The 22,401-nt window shown below is 34.8% G+C and overlaps 1 protein-coding gene across 2 annotated transcripts in view; it reads left to right on the top strand.

The window, feature by feature from the left end:
- KIF15 (kinesin family member 15) overlaps positions 1-22,401 on the top strand; it is a 33,954-nt gene that overhangs the window by 4,568 nt on the left and 6,985 nt on the right. For both annotated transcript variants that reach the window (XM_030265150.4, XM_072925817.1), the window contains exons 5-27: positions 877-914; positions 1,050-1,147; positions 1,546-1,725; positions 2,328-2,537; positions 2,630-2,755; positions 4,131-4,253; positions 4,956-5,079; positions 6,760-6,851; positions 7,672-7,881; positions 8,935-9,112; positions 9,525-9,663; positions 11,901-12,042; positions 12,380-12,568; positions 13,456-13,563; positions 14,327-14,432; positions 14,947-15,112; positions 15,998-16,148; positions 17,148-17,233; positions 17,584-17,659; positions 17,927-18,013; positions 18,912-19,016; positions 19,864-19,986; positions 21,421-21,567. In XM_030265150.4, coding sequence (XP_030121010.4) covers positions 877-914; positions 1,050-1,147; positions 1,546-1,725; positions 2,328-2,537; positions 2,630-2,755; positions 4,131-4,253; positions 4,956-5,079; positions 6,760-6,851; positions 7,672-7,881; positions 8,935-9,112; positions 9,525-9,663; positions 11,901-12,042; positions 12,380-12,568; positions 13,456-13,563; positions 14,327-14,432; positions 14,947-15,112; positions 15,998-16,148; positions 17,148-17,233; positions 17,584-17,659; positions 17,927-18,013; positions 18,912-19,016; positions 19,864-19,986; positions 21,421-21,567 — 3,004 coding nt within the window. The remainder of the gene's footprint in view (positions 1-876; positions 915-1,049; positions 1,148-1,545; positions 1,726-2,327; positions 2,538-2,629; positions 2,756-4,130; positions 4,254-4,955; positions 5,080-6,759; positions 6,852-7,671; positions 7,882-8,934; positions 9,113-9,524; positions 9,664-11,900; positions 12,043-12,379; positions 12,569-13,455; positions 13,564-14,326; positions 14,433-14,946; positions 15,113-15,997; positions 16,149-17,147; positions 17,234-17,583; positions 17,660-17,926; positions 18,014-18,911; positions 19,017-19,863; positions 19,987-21,420; positions 21,568-22,401) is intronic.

Raw genomic sequence — 22,401 nt, forward strand, 5'->3', positions numbered from 1 at the left:
AATCTTACTATTATTTACTTCAGAAGTGTGAGTTTCATTGTACTGTTAAAGAGAAAGCTAGTGGTTTTCAGTATGTCCTTAGTATAATGGAATGAAAATTGTTTTAACTTGACATTTGGTCAGTTCAACTCTTCAGTGACTCTTGGCTGCCTGTGGTAAAACTCATGAATGATAATTTTCACTTTTAGAATATTTGTAAGCTAGAAATACATCCATTAGTAGTAATATGAATATCATTATATTAACTCAATATTTTTTCATTTTGAAAACTGAGGAAGCACTTTGGTCAGAAAATGCAGACTTAAATGGCTAATCTAATCAAAATCTTACCTTTAGTTTTTTTAGTGTAGCACAGCTTTTGCAAAACTATGAAGTCCACTTTGTTACAATATACAAATGTGGAAAAATTAAATTAAATTGCCCACAAGTTTCTGTAGCATGATTAATAACTACATTAGGAAAAAAAAAATTCTAAAAGAAAAAAAAATGCTTTTAAGTCAAATATATCCTTATATCCAAATATATCCTGAGTGACATAAAACTCTAAAGATTGACCCAAAAATTAGCTTTATGTACATATTTGAAAGCCTTAATTTTAATGCTAACTTCCCTTTCCAACAGAAATGAGGAAGGAAATGGTGGGTGGTAAGGGAGACAAAATGGGATTTATCTAATGGGATTTCTTGGTAAAATTTGCTGTTCTATTTTCATACCTTTTTAGCTGACTGATTTCTCAGCTTGCTTCTCTATCCTCGTCTTCAGTTTAGGAAAATTTTTGTTTGCTTGTTTTAAGCTTTGACTTCTCCTTAAAAGATGAAGATTAGTGCAAAATTCAGAATAAAGTTTAATTTCACTCTTTTTTTTCTTTTTTGTTAGTGGCCAGACTGGGTCAGGAAAAACCTTTACTATGATGGGTAAGTGCATGAGAGATTAATCTTTCAGTGGTTTCTTAATTATTTTTTTTTTTGTCTTGAGATGTATTCCTCATGTCAACCACTACCCTTGAGTACTACTAATTAATTATTTTTTTAATTAAAAAATCTCTTTAGGACCATCTGATTCTGATAATTTCACTCACAGTCTGAGAGGTGTAATTCCACGGAGCTTTGAATACTTATTTTTTCTAATTGAGCGGGAAAAGGAAAAGGTACATTTATTTTGTAATTCCTATTGCAGTAATGTCTCACAGTAAAGATTAGCTAAGGTTGGTAAACTGGGTGTGCAGCCATTAAGTTACCAAGACAGCCATTAAGTTACCAAGATTATTGCCATCCTGCCTCAAATTTATTAAGGAGAAATGCTTCCATCTAGTACTCTACCAAATTATAGTACAGTTTCTTCAGACATAAGTGTGCTTATATTTTGAGTTTAAAAATGCCTCTAGGTTCTCGATGTTGGTTGTCACCTGGCATCAGGAATGTATAGTATGCAGAATATATATGCAAACTAGAAGCTTTAGATACATGTGAAAAGAGACTTGCTGCCATACAATGACAGACTTAATAAAACCAATCTGTTTATAGTGTAAATTACTGTGTTTTTCAGGCTGGCAGTGGAAAGAGTTTTCTCTGCAAATGCTCATTTATTGAAATCTACAATGAACAGATATTTGACTTGCTAGATTCTGCTTCAGCTGGACTCTTTCTCAGAGAACACATTAAGAAGGGAGTCTTTGTTGATGGTGCAGTTGAACAGGTGTTGTCATCTGCTGCTGAAGCATACCAGGTATTTTTTGGCACTTTTTAATGCTGGACTATCCATCCTAAATCTTACATGGTAAATATTCCTCTTTGATTAAAACACATTTTTTTGCTTATTTTTTGTCTGTGATGCTTTCTACCCCAATCTCTCTACTTCAAAACACAGTGTTAAAATAGTTGGTTCAATCTTTCCCCAGTGCTTCCCCTACACATCTCTGAAATAGCCACAGAAAACTACATTACCTGCTAAGTGGGCTCCATGTGTTCCAGAGTTGGCAGGTTTATTTCTCCACGAATGATACACATACACATAGTACTTGTGTGACTTTAATTTTTTTTTAATTATTATTGTGCGTACTGCTAACATACCCCAGTATAGGGTATGTTATGCTTTCAAACAGCAGCAGCACTTTTGGAGAAAAGAAGTGAATACTATAACAAGATCTGCTACTAAGCTTGACTGTAACTATATCTTCTTTGCATTTAAAATACTTACATTGGGAAACTGTAAAAAAAGTCCTTGTCCTTGAGATTTTTAAAAGCTGTTGCATGGAGTTGTGTCTACGGCTGTTTCTGTCACCTGTATGTAGAGTACAGCTGAAGTTGTGATGTCTCTTTCATGCTTAGGTATTAACTACAGGCTGGAGAAACCGTCGTGTAGCATCGACCTCCATGAACAGAGAATCCTCCAGGTCACATGCAGTTTTCACTATCACAGTGGAGTCCATGGAGAAAAACAATGAGGTTGTTAACATTCGGTCTTCCCTGCTCAACCTGGTTGACTTGGCAGGATCTGAGAGACAGAAAGACACCCATACAGAAGGACTGAGGTTAAAGGTTAGCTCTGTAGTATCTGTGGCATCTTTCTCCTTTCAGTGCCCTGTTCCTTCTACCAAATCCATTCACTCTTGTTCCCTCCTCTTTTTTAGGAAGCAGGCAACATCAATCGATCACTAAGCTGCCTGGGCCAAGTAATCACAGCACTTGTTGATGTGGGCAATGGCAAACAAAGACACATTTGTTACCGGGATTCCAAGCTCACTTTTCTGCTACGGGTAATATATATCCTCTGGATTTTATCTGCTACCTGGGATGTAGAAAAATAGATTTCACTGGGCTTTTTAACTATTAAAAGCTGAATTCCAGTGCATTAAAGTTGTTTCAATACTGGGCAAGTGGAAAAAAGATTGAAAATTATCTTTTTAGCCTAAACAGATTTCTGATCAATCTATTGCTGTTAACTGAAGACAAATCTATTTATTCTCATATGCTACTAGTACATACATATTTGGAAGTTTTAATGAAAAAAAGCACATTTTCATCCTTGTAATTTGGGAAGTAATGTGTATTAAAGATTTATTTATTTATTTAGAGATGTGTTGATGTATTTGCTGTGATTTCCAAAATTACCTTATGTGTGCTTAGGGTTGGTCTGGTGTTAAAGATCACCAGATCTAAGTTAAATTTAGTCTCCTACCTGAGAGCTTATAGGCTCTTTTCAAAATGAACACAAAAAAAGACATAAGCAGTCAAAGATTTGTTGGATGTCAGCACTCACCAAAATTCTGTGAAGACTACATGAATGGCTGTAGTATATTTTTGTATAATAATACAGTATTTGTACACATACAGTATCCGTATTACAACACAGTATTGTGATCACAGCAAAATTTCTCAATGTTCCATCCCAGTTCTGTGTATATTGATGAAACTGAGGAATTATGTTCTTCCAATGCAACCCAAAATACATAAAAATTGGAAGAGAATTACAACTTCGTGAGCTGCTACTTTAAGTAGTTGTTTTTTTTTTTTTTTTGAGGTGTCTGTACTGCAAAGAAGTCTACAAACATGAGCTTCACTACTACAGAGTGAGAATGCCATCAAGGCTTGTGGACTATTCTGTAGTACCAGACTTTTAGTCCTTATTTATGAATGCTGCCTTCTCTTGAGATTTGAGAGCTATTTGTTTAACAGCATAGAAATGCTGTACATGTAAAAGGGAGATGTTCCTTTTATATCCTTGGTCAAGAATCTGCTGGTTTGTAATTTTGTTTGATAGTTGCAACTAGAAGGAAGATAGGTTGGAACAACAAACAGATGATGTTAAAAGTAGTGTTACCACTAATCTGCTAATTACCAAAACTATTTTTGCAGTTGTTTAGAATTTTTTCCTCTCCCTGCTGTTAAGGTGAAGAAAATATCTCAATATAGGCTGGGTTTTGAAGCCCTAAATAATGTCTTCATTTGCAGTCACATCCTTTATACCCACATTTGAAATAAAATTCGACAAACTTACCTTCTGGGTGGATATTTGTTATATGAAATTATTTCTGCAATATGTTCAAAATGATACACAGTATCTTTTGGGTGATGCCTTCTTATTGTCATCAAAAACATGCAAATAAAACTAACTTCCATGTTTTTAAATAGGATTCTCTTGGTGGTAATGCAAAAACGTGTATAATCGCAAATGTTCACCCAGGATCCAAATGTTTTGGTGAAACACTGTCGACTCTTAATTTTGCTCAGAGAGCGAAGCTGATTAAAAACAAGGTAAGAAAATTACTTTGTCTTTATTGTAGGAACAGACAGTTGTCATTTAACTTGCATATCTGCAAGTAAGGTAGCTTCACTGAAGTGCTCCTGTGCTTTCACTAATTTAAGTTGATGCAGCTTATTTGAAAACATTAATTTGCTTTGTGTTTTTTTTAAAGACAAATTGTTTTTGAAAAGGGCTTGTTAGCTCTTGGTTAGGAATAAAGGATAACAGCTGGACACTAAGTAATGGCTGCTAACAGCATGTATTCATTGCTTGTTCTCAGAGCATTTCATTAGAAAAGTAAAAAGTAAATCTATACTAAAAATGCAAATTGACAAAAAAAAAGTTCTGATTCAATGTTGTTTCTGTTCATTTGTTCTATATTAATTCTAGTGCCCAAAATGTAATTTTTCATGAGTGGGTGTTTAAAAGCATGCTGGCATTAAGCTGAAACTCTGTCTCTAATGTATACTGCTTTGTTGGTGGAAAAGATCCAGACAAAATTCTGCAAAAACATTACATTTTTTTAACATCTGATTTCATCTGAAGTGGAACTTGCTGATTTTTCAGTGAATGGAACCTCACTTTTTTTAGGAATTCTTTTCTAAGATGGAAGGAGTTCTCAGTAATTTTACTGGTTTGGATTCTTTGAATTTTCTCTTGTCGTGTACGATTTTTATTTATACCTTTTCCTAATTTTCTCCTATTTTTAAAAGGCTGTAGTAAATGAAGATACACAGGGAAATGTGAGCCAGCTGCAAGCTGAGGTCAAGAAGTTGAAAGAGCAGCTTGCTCAACTTACTTCAGTGCCATCTGTGTGCAGTATTTCTGTATCACAAGGTAAGAGTTGGAAGTGAGGGAGAATTTGCTACTTCTGTACCCGGAAGGTTGGGGGCCTTCATTAAGTTTCTGAACAATTAATATTTTTGTAGGGACACAGGATGTACAGGGGTCACATATTGCTTATGGACCCTATTTCCTGTACTTGTATCTGCTACTTTGCAGAAATTGTTAATGTGGTTTTATTTTCTTCCTCAGAAGTTTGGGTACTGGAGTATGGTTTAATTATATGATATCTAGATATTCTTCCACTTCTTAAGATATAGGCTGCCTAATGCTTTAAACCAAAATCCTTAACCAAAAGTTTGCATGTGATTCCTTGTACATTTAAGTCAGGGAAGGCACAGTGTTGCATTCTTTTTAAACTCGGGGCTGGATTTTCTTCCCACTTTTCCTTTTTTGCCCCTTCCAGAAGAACCTAAGAGGAATGCTTACTTTCAAGAGACATTTGATTTAAAGAAAAGGTGGAAATAGAGTTTTTAGGTAATATGCCATTAGCTTCTCACTAGGCCATTTTATCTGCAATACAAATCTCAGCAGAGCTTCCCAGTATGTTTGTTTCTTACTGAAATGCGCTGCTTGATAATGTTTGATTGCAAGTTCATAAACTTTGTCTTGTAACTCTTACTGTTTTTGTGAGTCAACTCTTTTCTGACCTTGCCAAGAAATAGAAGATACAGCAGGAGAAGTTATGACAGAAGTTAGAAAGCCTTGTCTAATAGAAAGCATCTGGGCTTGAGTTTTCCTAAGGAACAAGTACTTCTATATTAGCATACATGTTCAACCAGTAAAAACAAGTCAGAGATGAGGTAGGACACTGAGTCATAGTTCATAAATATATGAATATTGACAGAGGGCACAATGTTTAGACCCATGATAGAATTCTGAGGGAAAACAAATGATGATGGTTAAACAGTGAGGGAGGAGTTTTGAGAAGAACCTAATATATCAGAGTTGTGTTTGTTCTGTGCAGTTAAATTATGTTTGCAATACTCAATGACAGAAAAATTCTGCTTTCTGTGTGCTTCAGAAACATGATGGCATTTTAAAATATATTAAATCACGATAAATAGCTATCATACACCTAGATACTATGGTGGTTAATATTCCATAAATAAGTAGACTTGTCTGTATTAGAATATTCAGACACGCTATTTTGAATTAATTTCTAAGTGGATTATTAAACTGTCTTAATCCCTTGTGTGGACACTTTCCTTCCAGATTAAGCCACTAATTGTCCACATAATTCAAACTTCCTTCTCATAAACCAGTCAGTCCACTTTCAATATGTATAAACTGTACTAATAATGCTAATAATGGCTTAGTGTTATCAAATTAATTTCAGAGGGATTTTGCATTTTATAGATATGCTTAGCTGAACATACTGATTCTTTTACTTTAATAAAAGTCCATTGCAAGGATGTTTAATGCTTGACAAACTTTGTTAATTATACAATTATGTAAATTAGCTCTGTTCTTTATCAGCACTTGCAGGTGACTCGGAATGACTTTCTAAACAGTGTGCTCTGGGTACGGCATGTGATCTTTGTGGAATAATTACACTATTTAAAGAATTTATTTGAATTTACTTTACACAATTGTCATGTTGTAAATGTAGAAAAACCTGGCTAAGCGGTATTTTAATAAATATGGCATTTGTTTCTTTGACTTGCCCTACAGATACTGCTGAAAAAGGGAAGAACAACATAAATTACATGAACAACTTTCTTGAAGCAATGTTGTTCTGGGAGAAATCAGAAGGTGAAAAGAAGGTAAGAAAACACTGATATTTCTAAGTGCATTCAGTGTACTTTCTGGTGAGAGACCAGTGAGCATATTGAAATTGACTCTCTTAATGTTTTTCGTTGATTTTGAATAAAAATACTCTGTCCAAAGATAACAAGGTTTGGTAACACAGAACTTAGTCAAAAGACATTTAGGTAACATCTACGGTGCTTAATGACAATGGTTTAGTCGTGGACTTGGCAGTGGTGGATTATTGGTTGGATCTGATGATTGTAAAAGTATTTTCCAACTGAAATAATTCTGTTTCTATTTTGTATTTCAAATTCTGACAAGCCATAGGATAGCTTTGATAGTATATTTAATTTTAAGGGGTGGGGTGTTTATTTGGGTTTTTTAATTAAAAAAAAAAATTGAACAGAACAAGCTTCTGTTTTCCTGAATTTTAAGTGTTTTAATCAACAGTGTGTTTTTTGAAGCAAACATCCTAGTCATTCTCATTTTATTTTTCTTTGGCCATGGTGTAGTACTGAAACAGCCAAAATAGATTTTTCTTTTTATAAAGAAAAATTGGTGAACTAGGCACTCTAGTGATGTGCATCTGAGGTGCTTAACAGAACACTTACTCTACTAGATCACATTGAAGTTTCTAAGTACAATTTTTGCAGCACTTTGTGTAATTTTGGTTCTTGATATGAGCTGTTGCTCTCTACAAATCTGCTAAAAATTATAGTCTATGTATTCACAAAATTACTGTTAACTGAGATTTTGCATGATTTGTCTGTCTGTGCATATGTATGTAAGATATGCACCTTAAAAATTCCCTAATCCGTATATATACTTTTTAAGAATTTATTAGAAAAAGTGGCGCAGCTAGAAGAACTATGTGCCAAGAAGGAAAAATTTGTTCAGTCCAATAAAATGATAGTTAAGTTCCGGGAAGACCATATTGTTCGCTTGGAGAGGTTACATAAAGAAGCTGGTGGAATGCTATTGCCAAAAGAGCAAGATGATCTCCTCAGTGACTTGAGGAAGGAAGTGCAGATACTCAGAGAACAGGTAAAGTCTTTGGTTTTGCTTTTCTGGAATTAATTTTTTTTTGTGAAGTAGCTCAGGCGCTGTAGTCCTGTGATGGGTGAATACAGGCTTTTTAGGAAAGTCAGGCAGAAAAGCAGAAGATGGGTGGTGGGTTGCCTTATAGAAGCATCTCAAACACATGGGGCTTCCCTATGGAAGAAACAATGGCTACATTTAGAGATTGACTTTGCATAAGAGTAGAGTTTAGTAAGAGTGATGTTGTGGTGGGAGTTTGCCACAACTCACCTGATTTGGGTTAGGCAGAAGATCAAGTTTCTTTTCAGCAAGTCAAGGAAGTCTCAAAATCACAAATCCTCATTCATATGGCAGACTTCGACCTCTGTGACATCAGTTGAAATGGAAAGACAGCAGGATGCCAATAATGCAGCAGGTTTTGAGGGATAATGGACTTATAAAGGGTGATGTGGTCCTGGAGCTGTTTGAAGAACAGCTTTGGGTTATTCGTATGTCTGATAGGTGTGGTATCATTTGTGATGAAGTTCTGAAGAACTAAGAGACCCAAGAGAAAAGGCAAATTCTTGAAAAACAATTTCCTCCAAGCACAAGTAAGGAAAAGGGGTAAATGTCCTGGCAGAGTAGCATAAATCTGTAACTTGTAATTGAGCTTCAAAGGAAAGGGAGGAGGAGAAGAAATTAAGTTTAGGACAGTCCTTTATTGACTAGAGAAACAGTACTATGGCTTGCAAGGAAGTTGCCATTACTGTGGCGTTAAGAAAGCCAAAGTTCAAAGTTAAAATGGAAAAGGGTAGTGAGAGCAGCAAGAAAAGCATCTTACTGCTTTATTATCAATAGAAGAGTAAACACATAAGATGTAAACTCACTGTCCTGTGAGTAGATTCCAAGGCAGTAAGAAAATTAACCAAAGAAAAACAGTAGTTTTAACCACTGTGGGGAATGCCTCTTTTCCTTTTCTAGTACAGTTTAATCCTTATTAAAGGTAGTAGAGTAACAGCTAGATAGCTATAGCATTGTCTGGAAAATAAAAAATGCTGAATAAAATATTTATTACCACAGATGGAACAACACCCACGAATTGCAAAGTATGCCATGGAGAACCATAATCTCAGAGAGGAGAATAAAAAACTTCGTTCTTTACAATCAGTTAAAAAGGCCCAAGAAATTGATGCTCAGACCATTGCAGAGCTAGAAAAAGCTTTTTTGGAAGCTTCAGCCACAGAGAAAAGTACTGGAGGTAAAAATATGCTAATGTTTTCCAGATAAATGTGTTTATTGTGTTTCTGCTGTGTGCAGCACAGTGTTGAAAATGTCTGTCTTGATGTATTTTTGGCTTCCTCAAAGTGGTACCTGAAGACTGATAAAACAATTTTACTTAATTGTATTCATGCTGACCTTCCAGCAACAGGGAATTTTGATTTGCATCTTGTGAAACTCATGTATAATCTCATTTTGTGCTCCTTAGTTATCATGAAGACCGCAGTAATATTAATTATTACTGGTTTTCATGTGGACTGTTGCCAGTACCTATTTTTGTCAATCTCAATTGCTGCTGTGCTGTTCAAAAGCTGACAAATGCTTTCATTCTAGTAAAACTTTAGGTATTTGAACTGCTGTGTGATTTCAGAGGGTCTGTGTTTGTTCTTTAGGTCAGCGCTTACATTCCACCATGTCAGTGGAAGGCAACTCGCTGGCATCTGTTGAAAGGCTGAGAGCTCGTCTGCTGCAGACCCAAGCTGAACTGGCAACTTCAAAGCAAGAATATGAAGAATTTAAAGAGCTAACCAAGTGAGACAAAACAGTATTGAAATATCTGTAATTAAATGGTTTTAAGTCATTATTCATATCGAGTTTTGAAATACTCAGATCCTGATTATACCAACTAGACTTGTTCTTTGCATGTAAGAAAGGGCCAGCTTAAGAATAACGGCATGCACACACAGTGGTATGTTCCTGTTGAACTCACTAATTCCCAGACTAGGGAACAGACATCATTAAATCTGAAGGTACGTCTGCACTGCTGTGGGTTTCTTTGTCTTTCCTAAAGCCACTCTTGATAGTAAGATGCATAAAAATGCTTCACACCATGCAGATGGACATACCCTTTAATTCTGGTAGTCACCTGCAGAGCAGATGATTTCAGTAATTGAAATATTACAGGTGGAGGCACTTGACAGGAAGTAGGAGTTGATGGGATAACGGAGAATGAGAGTGGTATTTGGGGGTTTGGTTTTGTGCAACAGTAATTTTTCATATAATCACTTAAAGTCTGCAAGTTCGAGTCAACATAAATGTAGAATCCAAGCACCCGAGAAAACTCTGGCTGACCTGTTGGTTAATTTTTTATCTCAATTTCAAAGATTTTTAAGAAGGCAGTAAAACTGTTATCTTGAGACTTATGGGAACAAAGGTTTAATTCAAATCAGAGCCAGGACATAGTGTCAGTAGTACATTTATATCCATAAACATGAGGTAAGGCTCTACTTTGCCCTTATTAAGGTAGTAAAGAATTTACTGTCATTGTTCTCCTAAAGGGCAGCACAAGATAATGGGATATGCCTCACTAATACCTTCAGTGTTCCTATGCATGTTAATAATACATTGCTTCACTTGATTAACCTCATTTCTGAAAAATTCAGGTCTTGTAACTGCAGCTAGACAAAAAATAGCATTTCCAGCAAATGTGATGCAAACCTGGAAAGCAAAAGGGACCTAAATGTGCCTAACAATGCTACTTTCTTTTGATTTCATTGAAATTAAAGTGTAATTCTAAAAGCATCAGGCACAATTTTGCCTCCCCACTTTGATTTTTTTAAACTAGCTTTTAATATCTTTTTGCTCTTTCATATAATTGTACAAATCTATTTTTATTGTTAGATTTCTGTGTAGCAAATCCCATGAACTTTATAAATAATAGTATTATGACCCATTGAGGTTATCAATTCAGCACTCCATCAATTGTTCCATATCATTAATTGCAGTAGTCTATTTATATTTTTATATATAGATACTTTATTTTTCTGCCCATTAAATAGATTTCTATTTTATGTATTCCATGTTTTGTGAATGTCTTGCTTTCTTGTTAGTATGTATGCACTTTATTATCAATTACCAACATTTTCTTGGTGGAGTGCAGTCAAACGGAAATGTGGCTTTCAGCCTCTGGAGTCACTAAATTTCACTAAATTTAAACTTGTTTCCAGTTTCAGAGTAACTGAAACTTTACATACAGGTAAATATATGCTGTAATTGAATGAAAGTAGTGTAAAATAGCAATTTCACAATAACAACATATGCTAATTTTTCTGCTGTCCAATTGCAGTTAGAACTTCTACTCTGTTTCCTAAGTTTTGCTGCAGATTCCAAGAGCGTGAGGGAAAATGATTGCATTAAACTGCCAAGAGATTAAATAGTATGTTTCCATTTGTGTATAGACTTTGACCCCTACCATTATGACAGTAACGGCAACTATCACAGTAACAGCATGTAGCTCTGCAAAATACCTAGTGAAAATTGCTCCTAAATTTCTGCTCAACTGTTGGATTTCAGCTAAAGTACTCTTAGAGGGCAAAATAATGTTAACAGAGCAGCACTTCCAAAAAAAAAAAAAAAAAGTCTTTAAAGGATTTTCTTTAATCCTGGCACGCTCCAGTTTAAACTTCTTATATAACTGGATAACATTTTTAAAGCTTAAAACCATATTGGTATGGGTGATATCACTTTCTCATAAAAGGAACTGCAGAGCTCTTAGCTTATTTCTTACTATGTAATGGATTTTTTTCTGACATGTTTAGTTATCCATCTGCTTGCTTCATTATGCAGGCACAAATAAGCTGCTTAGTTTTTTAAATTTTTATAAGTTATTTTTTACTTCTTTATACAGCAGTAGTGGCTTTCTTCTCAATAGAATGCATTTCGGTGTTTGGGTAAAAGTTCAGCTGCAGTTTGCTCATTGGCAATTCCTTACTGATAGGAAAGCATACTCATAGAGTTGTTTTGACAGTAGCAAAATACTTCCTAAACAGGAAAAAACAGATGGAACTGGAATCAGAGCTTCAATCCCTTCAGAAAGCAAACCAGCATCTTGAAAACATTCTGGAAGCAACCAAAGCACACAAGCGCCGAGAAGTTTCTCAGCTACATAAGCTACGTAGAGAAAGCCTTAAGGTATGAGAATAAGTTTATTTAAGGCCACACATACTTACTCCTGAGTTGTGCAAGAGTACAGACTGTCATTTGTGTGATCCCTTAGCCTAACTAGTTTTCTGGAATATTCTCCATATGTGATAAATCAAATAGGCTACTTTTTGTTCTGGAGTATTAACTGAATGACTGCTGTCATCATCAGATGACAGATCTGAATAAGTAATAGTAGTTCAGAACTAGCCACTTTAGCATTTTATTTAATTATTCTGCTTATAGAATTAAAAAAATACAATACCAGGCAAAGTTTAAATTTCATTTTACAGTTAAAATAAAAACCACTTTGTAATCTTTGTAACAGAGCATAACCACTCCAACTAGAGCTTACCAGCTAAGGTCTCGCCTTGTGCCGCGAATAAGCCCAGATAATAATTTTGAAGATTTTCAGCATTCTGAAGAGATGATGGATGACATTCTAAAAGAGCCAGTTCCTCTAGAGATGAATGAACAAGCATGTGAAGCCATTGCTGAGGAGCTCAAAGGGGCACAGGTGAATGAACTGAATAAAAAGTGAAGTGTATGTGCAGCTTTATAATAAAGCAGGCTTTGCCATGAAGTACCTCCCCCACACCAAGTGCATTTTAATTTGCATGGGAAACTGAAGCCCCTCATTAATACTTAGCATTATACATTTCCCTATACATTATACTTGAAAGAGGATTTACAACAAAAATACTGAAAGTGATTTGAGGGTTGAATATCGTAAGTAGTTTATTGCAGGATGTTTATACTTTTTTCTATTTAAACCTGATAACTTCTCTCTGAGGAATCCTCTTTATAAGTTGACAGCTACATTTGAAACAATACGCAAGCTTAATATATAATACTGCATTATTTGAAGAAACCAGCCAAATAATGCTTGTCCACCATTATACATTTTCTTTTATCTTTTCTGGTGGGCAGGGAAAGTCTGTGTCACATAGAAGAGCACTACAAATTTATCTGAACTACTCTCTAGAAGCTGGAGCTAACTTCAGTACATGTAAAACCTTGGCACAACAGCCAAAACCTCTCTTTGATGCTTACCATAGTGCAGAGAGCCTGTAAGGAGTTTAACTAGTGTATGTTTTGAATAATTTATTTTTAAAGCCTTATTTTTCCAAGATAAACATGTCTCTGAAAGCTAAGTGTTTATTGGATTCAGTCCTTGTATTCACTGATGGATTTTCTTGTGTTTTGGCAGTTAAGTTGGAAACACTAGAAATCAGCTTCTTAAGATACCAGTTGATTTTTGAGTGTTCTGTTTTCTGTTGGTTCAGGTCATAAAAACAAGAATTTGTTGACTTTCTATATTTAATAAGCACACAGACTGCCATATGACATGTGAAAAAAAGTGCAAGATGGGTGCTCTAATTTTGAGTGTTTGTTGTGTCACAGGAGCAACTGAGCACAATGCAGACAAAGCTGGATGAAGAGGAAAGCAAGAATATGAAACTCCAGCAGCATATTAATAAGCTGGAGCATCACTCTGCACAAATACAGGAGGTGAGAGAACAATGTAATATAGGGCTCATGTAGCTCATACAGTCATGTCTGGTGAGGTCTTGCAATGGTACTTGCATTTTGACAAATTTGCATAACATCATAACTCAGGGCTGTGCAGGAAGACGAAGATTGAAAATCATGGAATAGCTGTGTTTGGTTTAAAGGTCATCTAATCCAAACCCCGTGGAGTTGGAGTGAGCAGAAAAGGTTCATATAACATAACACTGCGGTTTTAGTTTGGTTTTGTTGCTTGCAATCTTGTGAATCCAAGCATGCTTGAGCTTAAATATAAGCAAATAAACACTGTTGTGATTGGGTTTGGCCAACTTCATGATTTCTGGAAAACAGCTATAGTAACAAGGAAATTTTAAACTTTGGAATGCTGAAAATACTCGTCTCAATTGGAGCTGCCTATCAAATATTTGTAGCTCTTGCTTAATTGCGAGGATTGGCTTATCACAGAAAAGGAAATAAGGCCTGTATTCTTTCTGGATCAGTCTTACTTCTGATATCTGTGATATCAGCTCCTAAGCTGTGGGATCCTTTTAAATGAACTTTTTAGATAATGTCTTCAGTTATGTAAATTATTTTTTCCTTGGACTTTGAGGGATTTTGGAGTCACCAAATATGGAATTTAAAGAAAAATGTGTTTATAATCAGTTGATGAAATGCTTTAATGCATCATTATATTATTGTTACAGTGTGTAACTTACCAACTCCTACACTTCCTTCTATTTAAAAAAAATTTACTTTTCTTTTCAAGCTTCTTTCATCTGAAAGGAATGACTGGAGTAAAGAGCGCCAGGAGCTCCTTGAACAGATAAAATCACTTGAAAAGCAGCTTCAAGAAAGTCAAAACAAGGCTGATTGTAAGTCTTTGTAATACTAAAATTTCATTAAAAGTTTCGAGGTGTCTTAACTGTTTTAAATCAACAATAGCACATGCTGAGTAAGTCTTTGAGGTGTTAGACATACTGGTTTGATTTTTTTTTTTTCTATAAAGAAAGCAATTTTAATACTTGCATATCATCTTTACCTAGTCTTGCACAGTGTACAATATTCAAAATGGTTCTGTCTTTGAATGTGAAGGAGTTACAAGATACAGTATTTAAAATGAAAATATTAAATAAAAACAAAGGATTAAACCTCTATTGTCTATGGAAATTACAGTGATACTGTCTAGAATGCTTTTGATTCACCTTTAAAGTCTGTGTTTTGTTGACCTTTTCCATTCATGAAGCCTTTTTGTGTGTGACTTTTGAGATTAATTCCACTGAAAACATGCAGAGCTTTCTGATCCCAGCAGGTTCTGTGGCCTTCTATGTCCTATATCTAGCACAGTTTTCCAAATAACATGTAAATTATTTTGGGGTTTTTTGACAGTATTAACAAGTGAAGTCCATGACTTGCGCATTGTCCTGCAGTCTGCAGACAAGGAGCTGTCTGATATAAAATTGGAATATAGTGCCTTTAGAGAAAAGCAAGAGAAAGAAATAAGTCAGCTTTCTGGTAGACATATGGATGTACAGTTCCAGCTGGACAGTGTCAGGTATGTTGGCAGTTTGGTACAATGCCTTGCCATCCCTTCTGTATGCATCCAGTGATTTAGTCATCCTCTCCTGTGTGTGAACTTCCAGCAACTTTCTTGAAAGTTGTTGTTTTGTGTTTGTCCTTTGCTTGTTTGTTTGTTGGGGGAGGGTGTTTAGTTGTTTGGGTTGTTTGATTGAGGTCTTTTTGCTCTGTTCTTTCATGCCTATTTCAGGCAACATGGTGGAATTATCAGAAAGAAAACAAAATGTGCCTGCCTTAATTTTGCTTTCCTATAGCATTTTCTCATTAATTAGGATATTAGGATATATCTATAAACTTGCTACTCTCCAAAAGTTAAGTGGACAGTTTGTTAGTCTGGTCACATGAAGCAGGTGACATAATGATACAGCTCTAAAAATTACAAGCAGAGAGAAATCACAAAAAATAACTGAATTTTGAGTATCAAAGCCAGAAAAGCTCATTGCCTTGTCTGCAGTAATTGCCATTATCATTAGGAGATGATAATCAATATGTTTTTTAATTGCTAATGTGATTTAGTTACGTTGGGTTCTGTTGCTATTTTGTTTAGTTTGTTTTGTTGTGCTTTGGTTTTATTTTTTGGGTTTGATTTTTGTTCCTGGAAAACTTCACTACATTTTGCATTATAGCAGGTCATGTCTTAGCTGAAGTAATCTTTTGAGTGAGGCGTTGTAAGACTAGGAACCTGGAACTGAAATGAAATGCTGTGGGTGTATTGGTGCACTCTGTGTCAGCAGGAATACTGTTTGGAGAGTATTCTGTCCCTCTGTATATTATTTAAATATTTTGAAATACAGTTGATTGGAGTATTTTTATAAGGACACCAACCCTTACTAGATTATTTGGTCTGGGTTTTTTTATGAAGGCTAGAACATGAAAAGATTCTTGAAGAAAAGGCAAGTCTGCAGGATGACTACGACAATTTGCAGGAGGTAGCCAAGTTTGAGACGGACCAGCTGAAGCAACAACTTGAGGACAGGAAGCAAGAAGCAGAAGCAATGAAAACTGAGCTTTGTGTAAGACAGTCAAGGATTTTAAAGGACTTGATTATACAGAACCCAGATTGCTTAATTTCTGTTATTGTATCACTAATACCATTTCACAGTAGTAATAGGTTTCTTGGTGATCTCATTTGAAAGATGTACCTGAATTCTTTTTCCAAACTTAGTGCAAGATTTTTGCAACCACAGGCTATCAGATATATCCAGTAGCATCATGAATAGTAAGTTTTCAGGCTGAAGAAATTGCTCTGGAAATGTTGAGGGAGATGGGTTAACTACTAAAGGAATAAGATGCTTCTTTGGTAAAGAATCTTGACATTGAAATGCTGAGATGACCTTTTATCTCAGGGGTAGCCAGGACTAGCCTAATTATTCTATCATTACAAAGCAGTTTCTTTAAAAAACTTCATAGTGGATTTGATCTTCTTAAAATGATCTATGGCTTGTGGTGGATCACTGTCCTGCAATTTAGTTGATGCTGTCCTTGAAAGCCTGTCAGACTGCAGTCACTGCAAAACAGCAGCAAGGTTGCTCAAGAGATTTTGCAAATAATTTTGCCTGTGTTTCTGCAGGGTATGTGGTGCCTGCTTGGCAAGTTTGATATAAATTTTCCTTGTTAGTGTTTAAGAGAATGCTGTCAGATTGAATATTACTGGTTTAAATTCCATATATTTCAGTATTTTGAACAAATACAGAATTCTAAATTGCCCCCAAATTAATCTACAATTGAAAATTCTCATTTTTCCCTTCACAGCCTTGGACATTGAGGAACATCTTAGCTATATGAAACTATTAATGGCAGGTGAAAAGATTCTATTACTTAATATAAATAAGAGTTTACTATTAAATGTAATCAGGACAAACTAAAGATCTTCTAGTTTCCAATTAAGGTATTTTGGAGTGGTTGGTTTTTTTCAGCCATCTTAAGGATTTGTTTTGATTTTTTTGTTTTAGATTGCTCTAGAGACCTTATATTGTATCTTCTTATAGCAAACATATATTTTGATATTCTAGAACCTTTTGCAGCTTCTGAAAACAGAAAAAGAACATAATGAAAAACTAACATTGCAATTACAAGAAGACAAAGAAAACAATTCAAAGTAAGTTTTAATTAGCAATGGGGTTTATTTTCATCTGACCTCATTGGTGCTATATATTGTATTCAGATGGTAATCCCTGTTTTTCTCCAGATGTGTTTATTTCATCCAAATCAGAACAGCAATTCATTTTATAGTATAGTTTTTCATGTCAGAGATAAAATTCTGCCAGTGATAGCAGTGTAAGCCTGGTAACTAAAGTATTAGTCTTTTGTATAACACTGAGAATGTGATAACTGAAGAACTCTTAAAAAAATTAAGTGCAAATAAAATAAACACGTATCGCTTTGTTCTTGTTAAAGTTTTTACATTTCTAGTGAGTAATATAATCAAAACATGTTTTTATTCACCAGGGAGCCCTTGAAAGTACTTGAAAAAGGACAGGTGGAGAAACCATTTTCAGAAATGGTGACACAGTGTGAGCAGCAGGTACAACAGCAGATTTGAATATGTGACTTGTTTGTACATGGCTTTTCTTTGGCATTAATAACAATTTTGTTGGTGTACTGACTGTTAGGTTGATTACCAGCAAAATAAATGTAGAGTGCTCCAGGCTACATATTGTTTTGTTAAGCTACTGGTTATTTTTAGGTAAGGTTAACGACTTACTTCCTTTTTTTTTTTTCATGACTTGGTGCTTTATAAAACACACCAAAGGTAATGAAGGTATTCCTTCACAAATATTATTTCCTCTAGGAAGCAAAATTGAGGACATTGGAACAGGAGCTGGCTGCTGCTGAAGAGACTATTGCTTCTTTGAAGAAGACAAATGATACAGATAAGGTTTGGGCTTATTTCTGTTACTGATATTCTTGTGGGTAACTATGTTCTGTAGTACAGATGAAAGACCAGAACCTTCCTGTGCTGCTTAGTAATTTGGTGCTTTTAGGTAATCCTGCTATATAACCAGGTAAAATAAATCCTACTTTTTCCTAGTATGGCGTTTGTAGGGAGGTAGGAAACTGGTATGCATACAGAGAAAAGACAAGTTAACTGAAGGTTAAACAAAAAAAAAATTAAGGTAAAACTGTCAACTGGACAAAACATTCAATACCTAATCAATGCATAATTCCGCAGATGATGAATAGAGCCTTCCAGTCAGGGCTCTGTAATGGGCAGATGGAAAAGGTAAGAATGTGACTGTGTGTCACATTTATCAATAAAATCAAAGCACTTCTTTATGTAAAGACTGTTGCAGTAAATAGCCTGAGTTCCCCTAGTGCAAGCATATGTGCTGTCTATAAAACAGGCATAAGAAATCCCACAGTATTGCTTTTTCCATCATAAACCCAAAAATCTGACATCAGGTCAGGATCACCTGGTATTGTCAGTGCAGTGGTGTTTCTTGAATGTCCCTTTTTCCATTACAAACATACCCTTAAATTATAGTAGTTCTGTTCTCCTATTAGTAACCCATTACGGCCTAAGACTAAATCAGCAAGCCAGTCTTCCTTCTCTTCTAATGAACACTACAGGTTATTTAGTTCTTTAAATGCTTAGAACAAAAGCCAGTGATTTAGCAACAAATTTTCTGTTTATTCTTTATATGTGCAGTTTGAGGACTCATTTTCACCTGATTGATTAAAGTTTGGGATTGACAAATTATATACCAAAAAAGTCCAGTAATACATTATATGGATTTTATATGGATTTTATCAGGTTTCATTTTTTTATGTTGCAGGAAGTTGTAACTGACTTGATGAGACAGATCCAGGAGCTGAGGTCTTCAATTAATCATAAAACTGAGTCCATAGATGGGCTGACAAGAGAGCTCGAGGATATAAATGTATGTTCTGTCATTTTGAAGGACATGGTATCGTTCTTTAGAAATGGGATGCAATGACATGTCTTATCACCGGTCTCAAACAGTATAACTTGCTACAGTGTTTTAGAAGGAAACTTCTTTGTTTTGACAAGTTGAAATCTTCTGAACATTTTATGCCAAGGCTGTCTCAAAAAGTGAACCCTCTCCACGTGGTGGGTAAAAAGCTGTGTCTCTAAAGGGACCTATTCACATCCTGTAAACTCCACTCAGCTGACAGTCACATTTAGATTTTCTCAGAAATTGGCAATTTAAGACCTCAGCAATTGAAGCTGAATTGTAAATTCATTTTGGATGGAGTGAATTTTTATGTTGCTGGTATTACGATGTTCTACATCTGAAAACAAGTATAAAGAACTAAAACTGTGTATTTGAATAACTATTAGTAAATATAATGCCTCTGCTTTATTAAAATAGGTCTCATTTGAAAACTGATAGAGCATCCAACAGAATGGTTTACATAATATATTATGTGTGAACTATGAATGCAAAAGGTTTTATAGAAAAATGTTGATGAGACAGATTTCTAAATATGGCTATCTCTTTAATAATGGTTTTAGTGGGTAATATGTATTGTGGTGGCTAATTCACATTAATAATCTTTTTATATCATTCTGACAACTAATCTCTACACACAGTTTGTATAATATAGTAATTAAAATATATCCTTCTGGTTTTAGTCATTGACACTAATTTCTAAATGTAGTTGTCATCATAAGATTTGTGATGTACATTTATTTGTCTTCTTTTTGCCAACTTTACCTGATAACATGTTTTACTAAAATATTTAAAATTTGAATGCTTTTTGTAGTACAAGTATAATATTGCTCTGACTGCAAAAGAAGAAAGCAAGGGAATCATAGAAGATCAGGAAAAGAAGATTGAAGAACTGAAAGAAGCCTTGGAAGGAAGAGAAATAGCTGATAACATTGAGGTAAAAACATTAATAGTGGTGTATTATGATTATTTGTTCAACCAGACCAATTGGATGTGGTTTTGCTTAAAATGCTCATGTAAAACTTAACCTCATTTTAGTTCAAACTACAGCTAGTTAAGCTGTTCATAAAAGATTCTTCATGAAATACCTGACAAATTCTCTTCAATTACCATGTTACTTGACATAAATATTTTATAAGCTACTTCATAAAAGCCTATGCTAAGAGTCTGGTTTAATTTTGTTAAGGCCACTAAGGAATCATCAGCTGAATTTAATGGCAGCTTTAGATGATGCAGCTGAGAAATTAAAATAGGTAGAAGAATATATTATGTTCCACAGTGGCTCTTCCCCCACTGCACTATATTCAGTAATATCTTTTCTTTACTCATAATTTTTACTAAAAGCTCCACCTGCTGGAAACAGATCTAGGGCACACTTTTGATTCAAATGTGGTTTTGCTTTTTAATATTGTATCTTTCTTTAACTCTGTCTTTTCTATTACTGCTATCACCATTATTTTGTTGAATATGTCAAACAGTCAAAAATAATAGCACCTCATTACATGTAATTTTTACAAGATCATCTATGATTAGACCTGCTAGTCCAATCAGATAGCAACAATAAAGTCTTCCAGGGAGATGTGTGTTTCTCAAAGGACGTTAAACATAATGTAAATCTGTTTTAAAATAAACAGACTATGTTCATTAATAATCATATCTAAAAGTGACATTCTGAAGTGCAAAGCCGTGTTGTCTAGCAAATGGATCACTTCAGGGCTTTTGGCTTTTTTTAACTTAGTGCCAGTTCCTGTTTCAATCTTATCCTTGGGTGTATCTGGCTCCAGATAAAATTATAGTGTTTCTCTGTTACTTTATACTTTAGTTACTAATTTCTTCATGCTTCCTTAACTGGATAAGAACTAATTTGAGATGGCATTTAAAATACTAGATGAAGTTTCTCCTTATGTGTTAATACATCTGGTTTAGGTATGATGCCCCATCAGATAGGGTGGAATAAATATAGATCCTGGAATAAATCCAAATGTATCTACAGAATATTAGTGCACTAAAAAAAGCTGTAATCACTTCAGTGTGATTAAAATCTATGCATTCTTTTCTGGTTTCTTTTAAAGTACATATTATATTTTAAAATAGTGATTAATTCCAAAGATCTTCCACTAGAATCTTAATTGTCACTATACTAGGGAAAAGTTCTCACTTTTGTTCTGTAAGAAAGACCAAGGATATGAAAATATGCTAAAATAAATTTATAGATGAATGCTTGCTACAATTTATGATGAAAAAGTAGGAAAAGGGAGAAGCTTGTAGCTGTTAGCAATCTCTGCACCAATGACAAAACATCTTGAAACAACTGACTTAGACCAATAACTTTAATGTTTCTTTTTTTTACACATCCAACAACTTAAAACAGAGGGACCTTCTGTGTGAAGAATTGCGTCATACTGCTGATCAGCTGATAAGTCTGACAGAGGCCTCTAAGAAACACCATGCATTGCTCCAGTGTGCACAGGAAGACGTAGCAAAGAAAGAAGCTGTAATCCAGGAACTCAGGGAACAGGTAAAACAAAGAAATATTCACAGTTCATTCAGAGGGAGCTGTGGTCACTTGTAGCTTCTGAAAAAGGTTTCACTTCTCATTTTAGAGAATCTGGTGCATTTCTCTTGTAAAAGGAAACTAGTAGCTCAACAATTTCTGAACAAAGATTAGGTAACTTTTAATGTTTTGGAACCGTTGTCTAGAGATCACAAAAATGCATACTCTGATAGCAGAGTAAAATTATCAGCACCTGTAAGAGCAGAGCAACCTCAGGTTATCAGCAGTGTAACCTAGGGAATTACTTTTTCCTCTGCTTAACACTTATCCACAAATGGTATCATTATGCAATAGAGATAACTGTTGACCTCCTTAAATTATGCAGTGGTTTGGAGCTGCTGCACACTAAATAGCTATGTTAAACCTTTGTTCAAATTTCAGCTCTAGTTGTCACAGCTATCATAGTGCTAAGTAATATGTTTGTGTTCACAAATAGTTTAATTAGTTATTTTTGGAAGAGGAGTTCTTTTGTCAAGTTACCATATTCTCTTGGGGAACCTGATCAAAATCTGTATCAGTAAAATCTTTGTATCAAATCATGTTTTGACCAGTAATGTTTGCGAACCAAGTTCATAATAGCTTTTCTTCTGTGTTAGCACACTCTTTGAAAGATAGATTGTGTTAGCAAGGCACGAAAATCAAATACTTACAAGAACAAAATTCAGATGAACTACAAAGTAATTTGATATATAGATGCTTTCAAAAATGCTTGTTGCATGCAACTGTTGAAAGTTTAACAGTGATTGATTAAATACAGAAGAGTTATGAAAGTGAAGTCTTTGTTAATCTAAAATAACT

This window comes from Taeniopygia guttata, chromosome 2, assembly GCF_048771995.1.
Source record: "Taeniopygia guttata chromosome 2, bTaeGut7.mat, whole genome shotgun sequence".
In the NCBI taxonomy this organism is placed as follows: Eukaryota; Metazoa; Chordata; class Aves; order Passeriformes; family Estrildidae; genus Taeniopygia; species Taeniopygia guttata.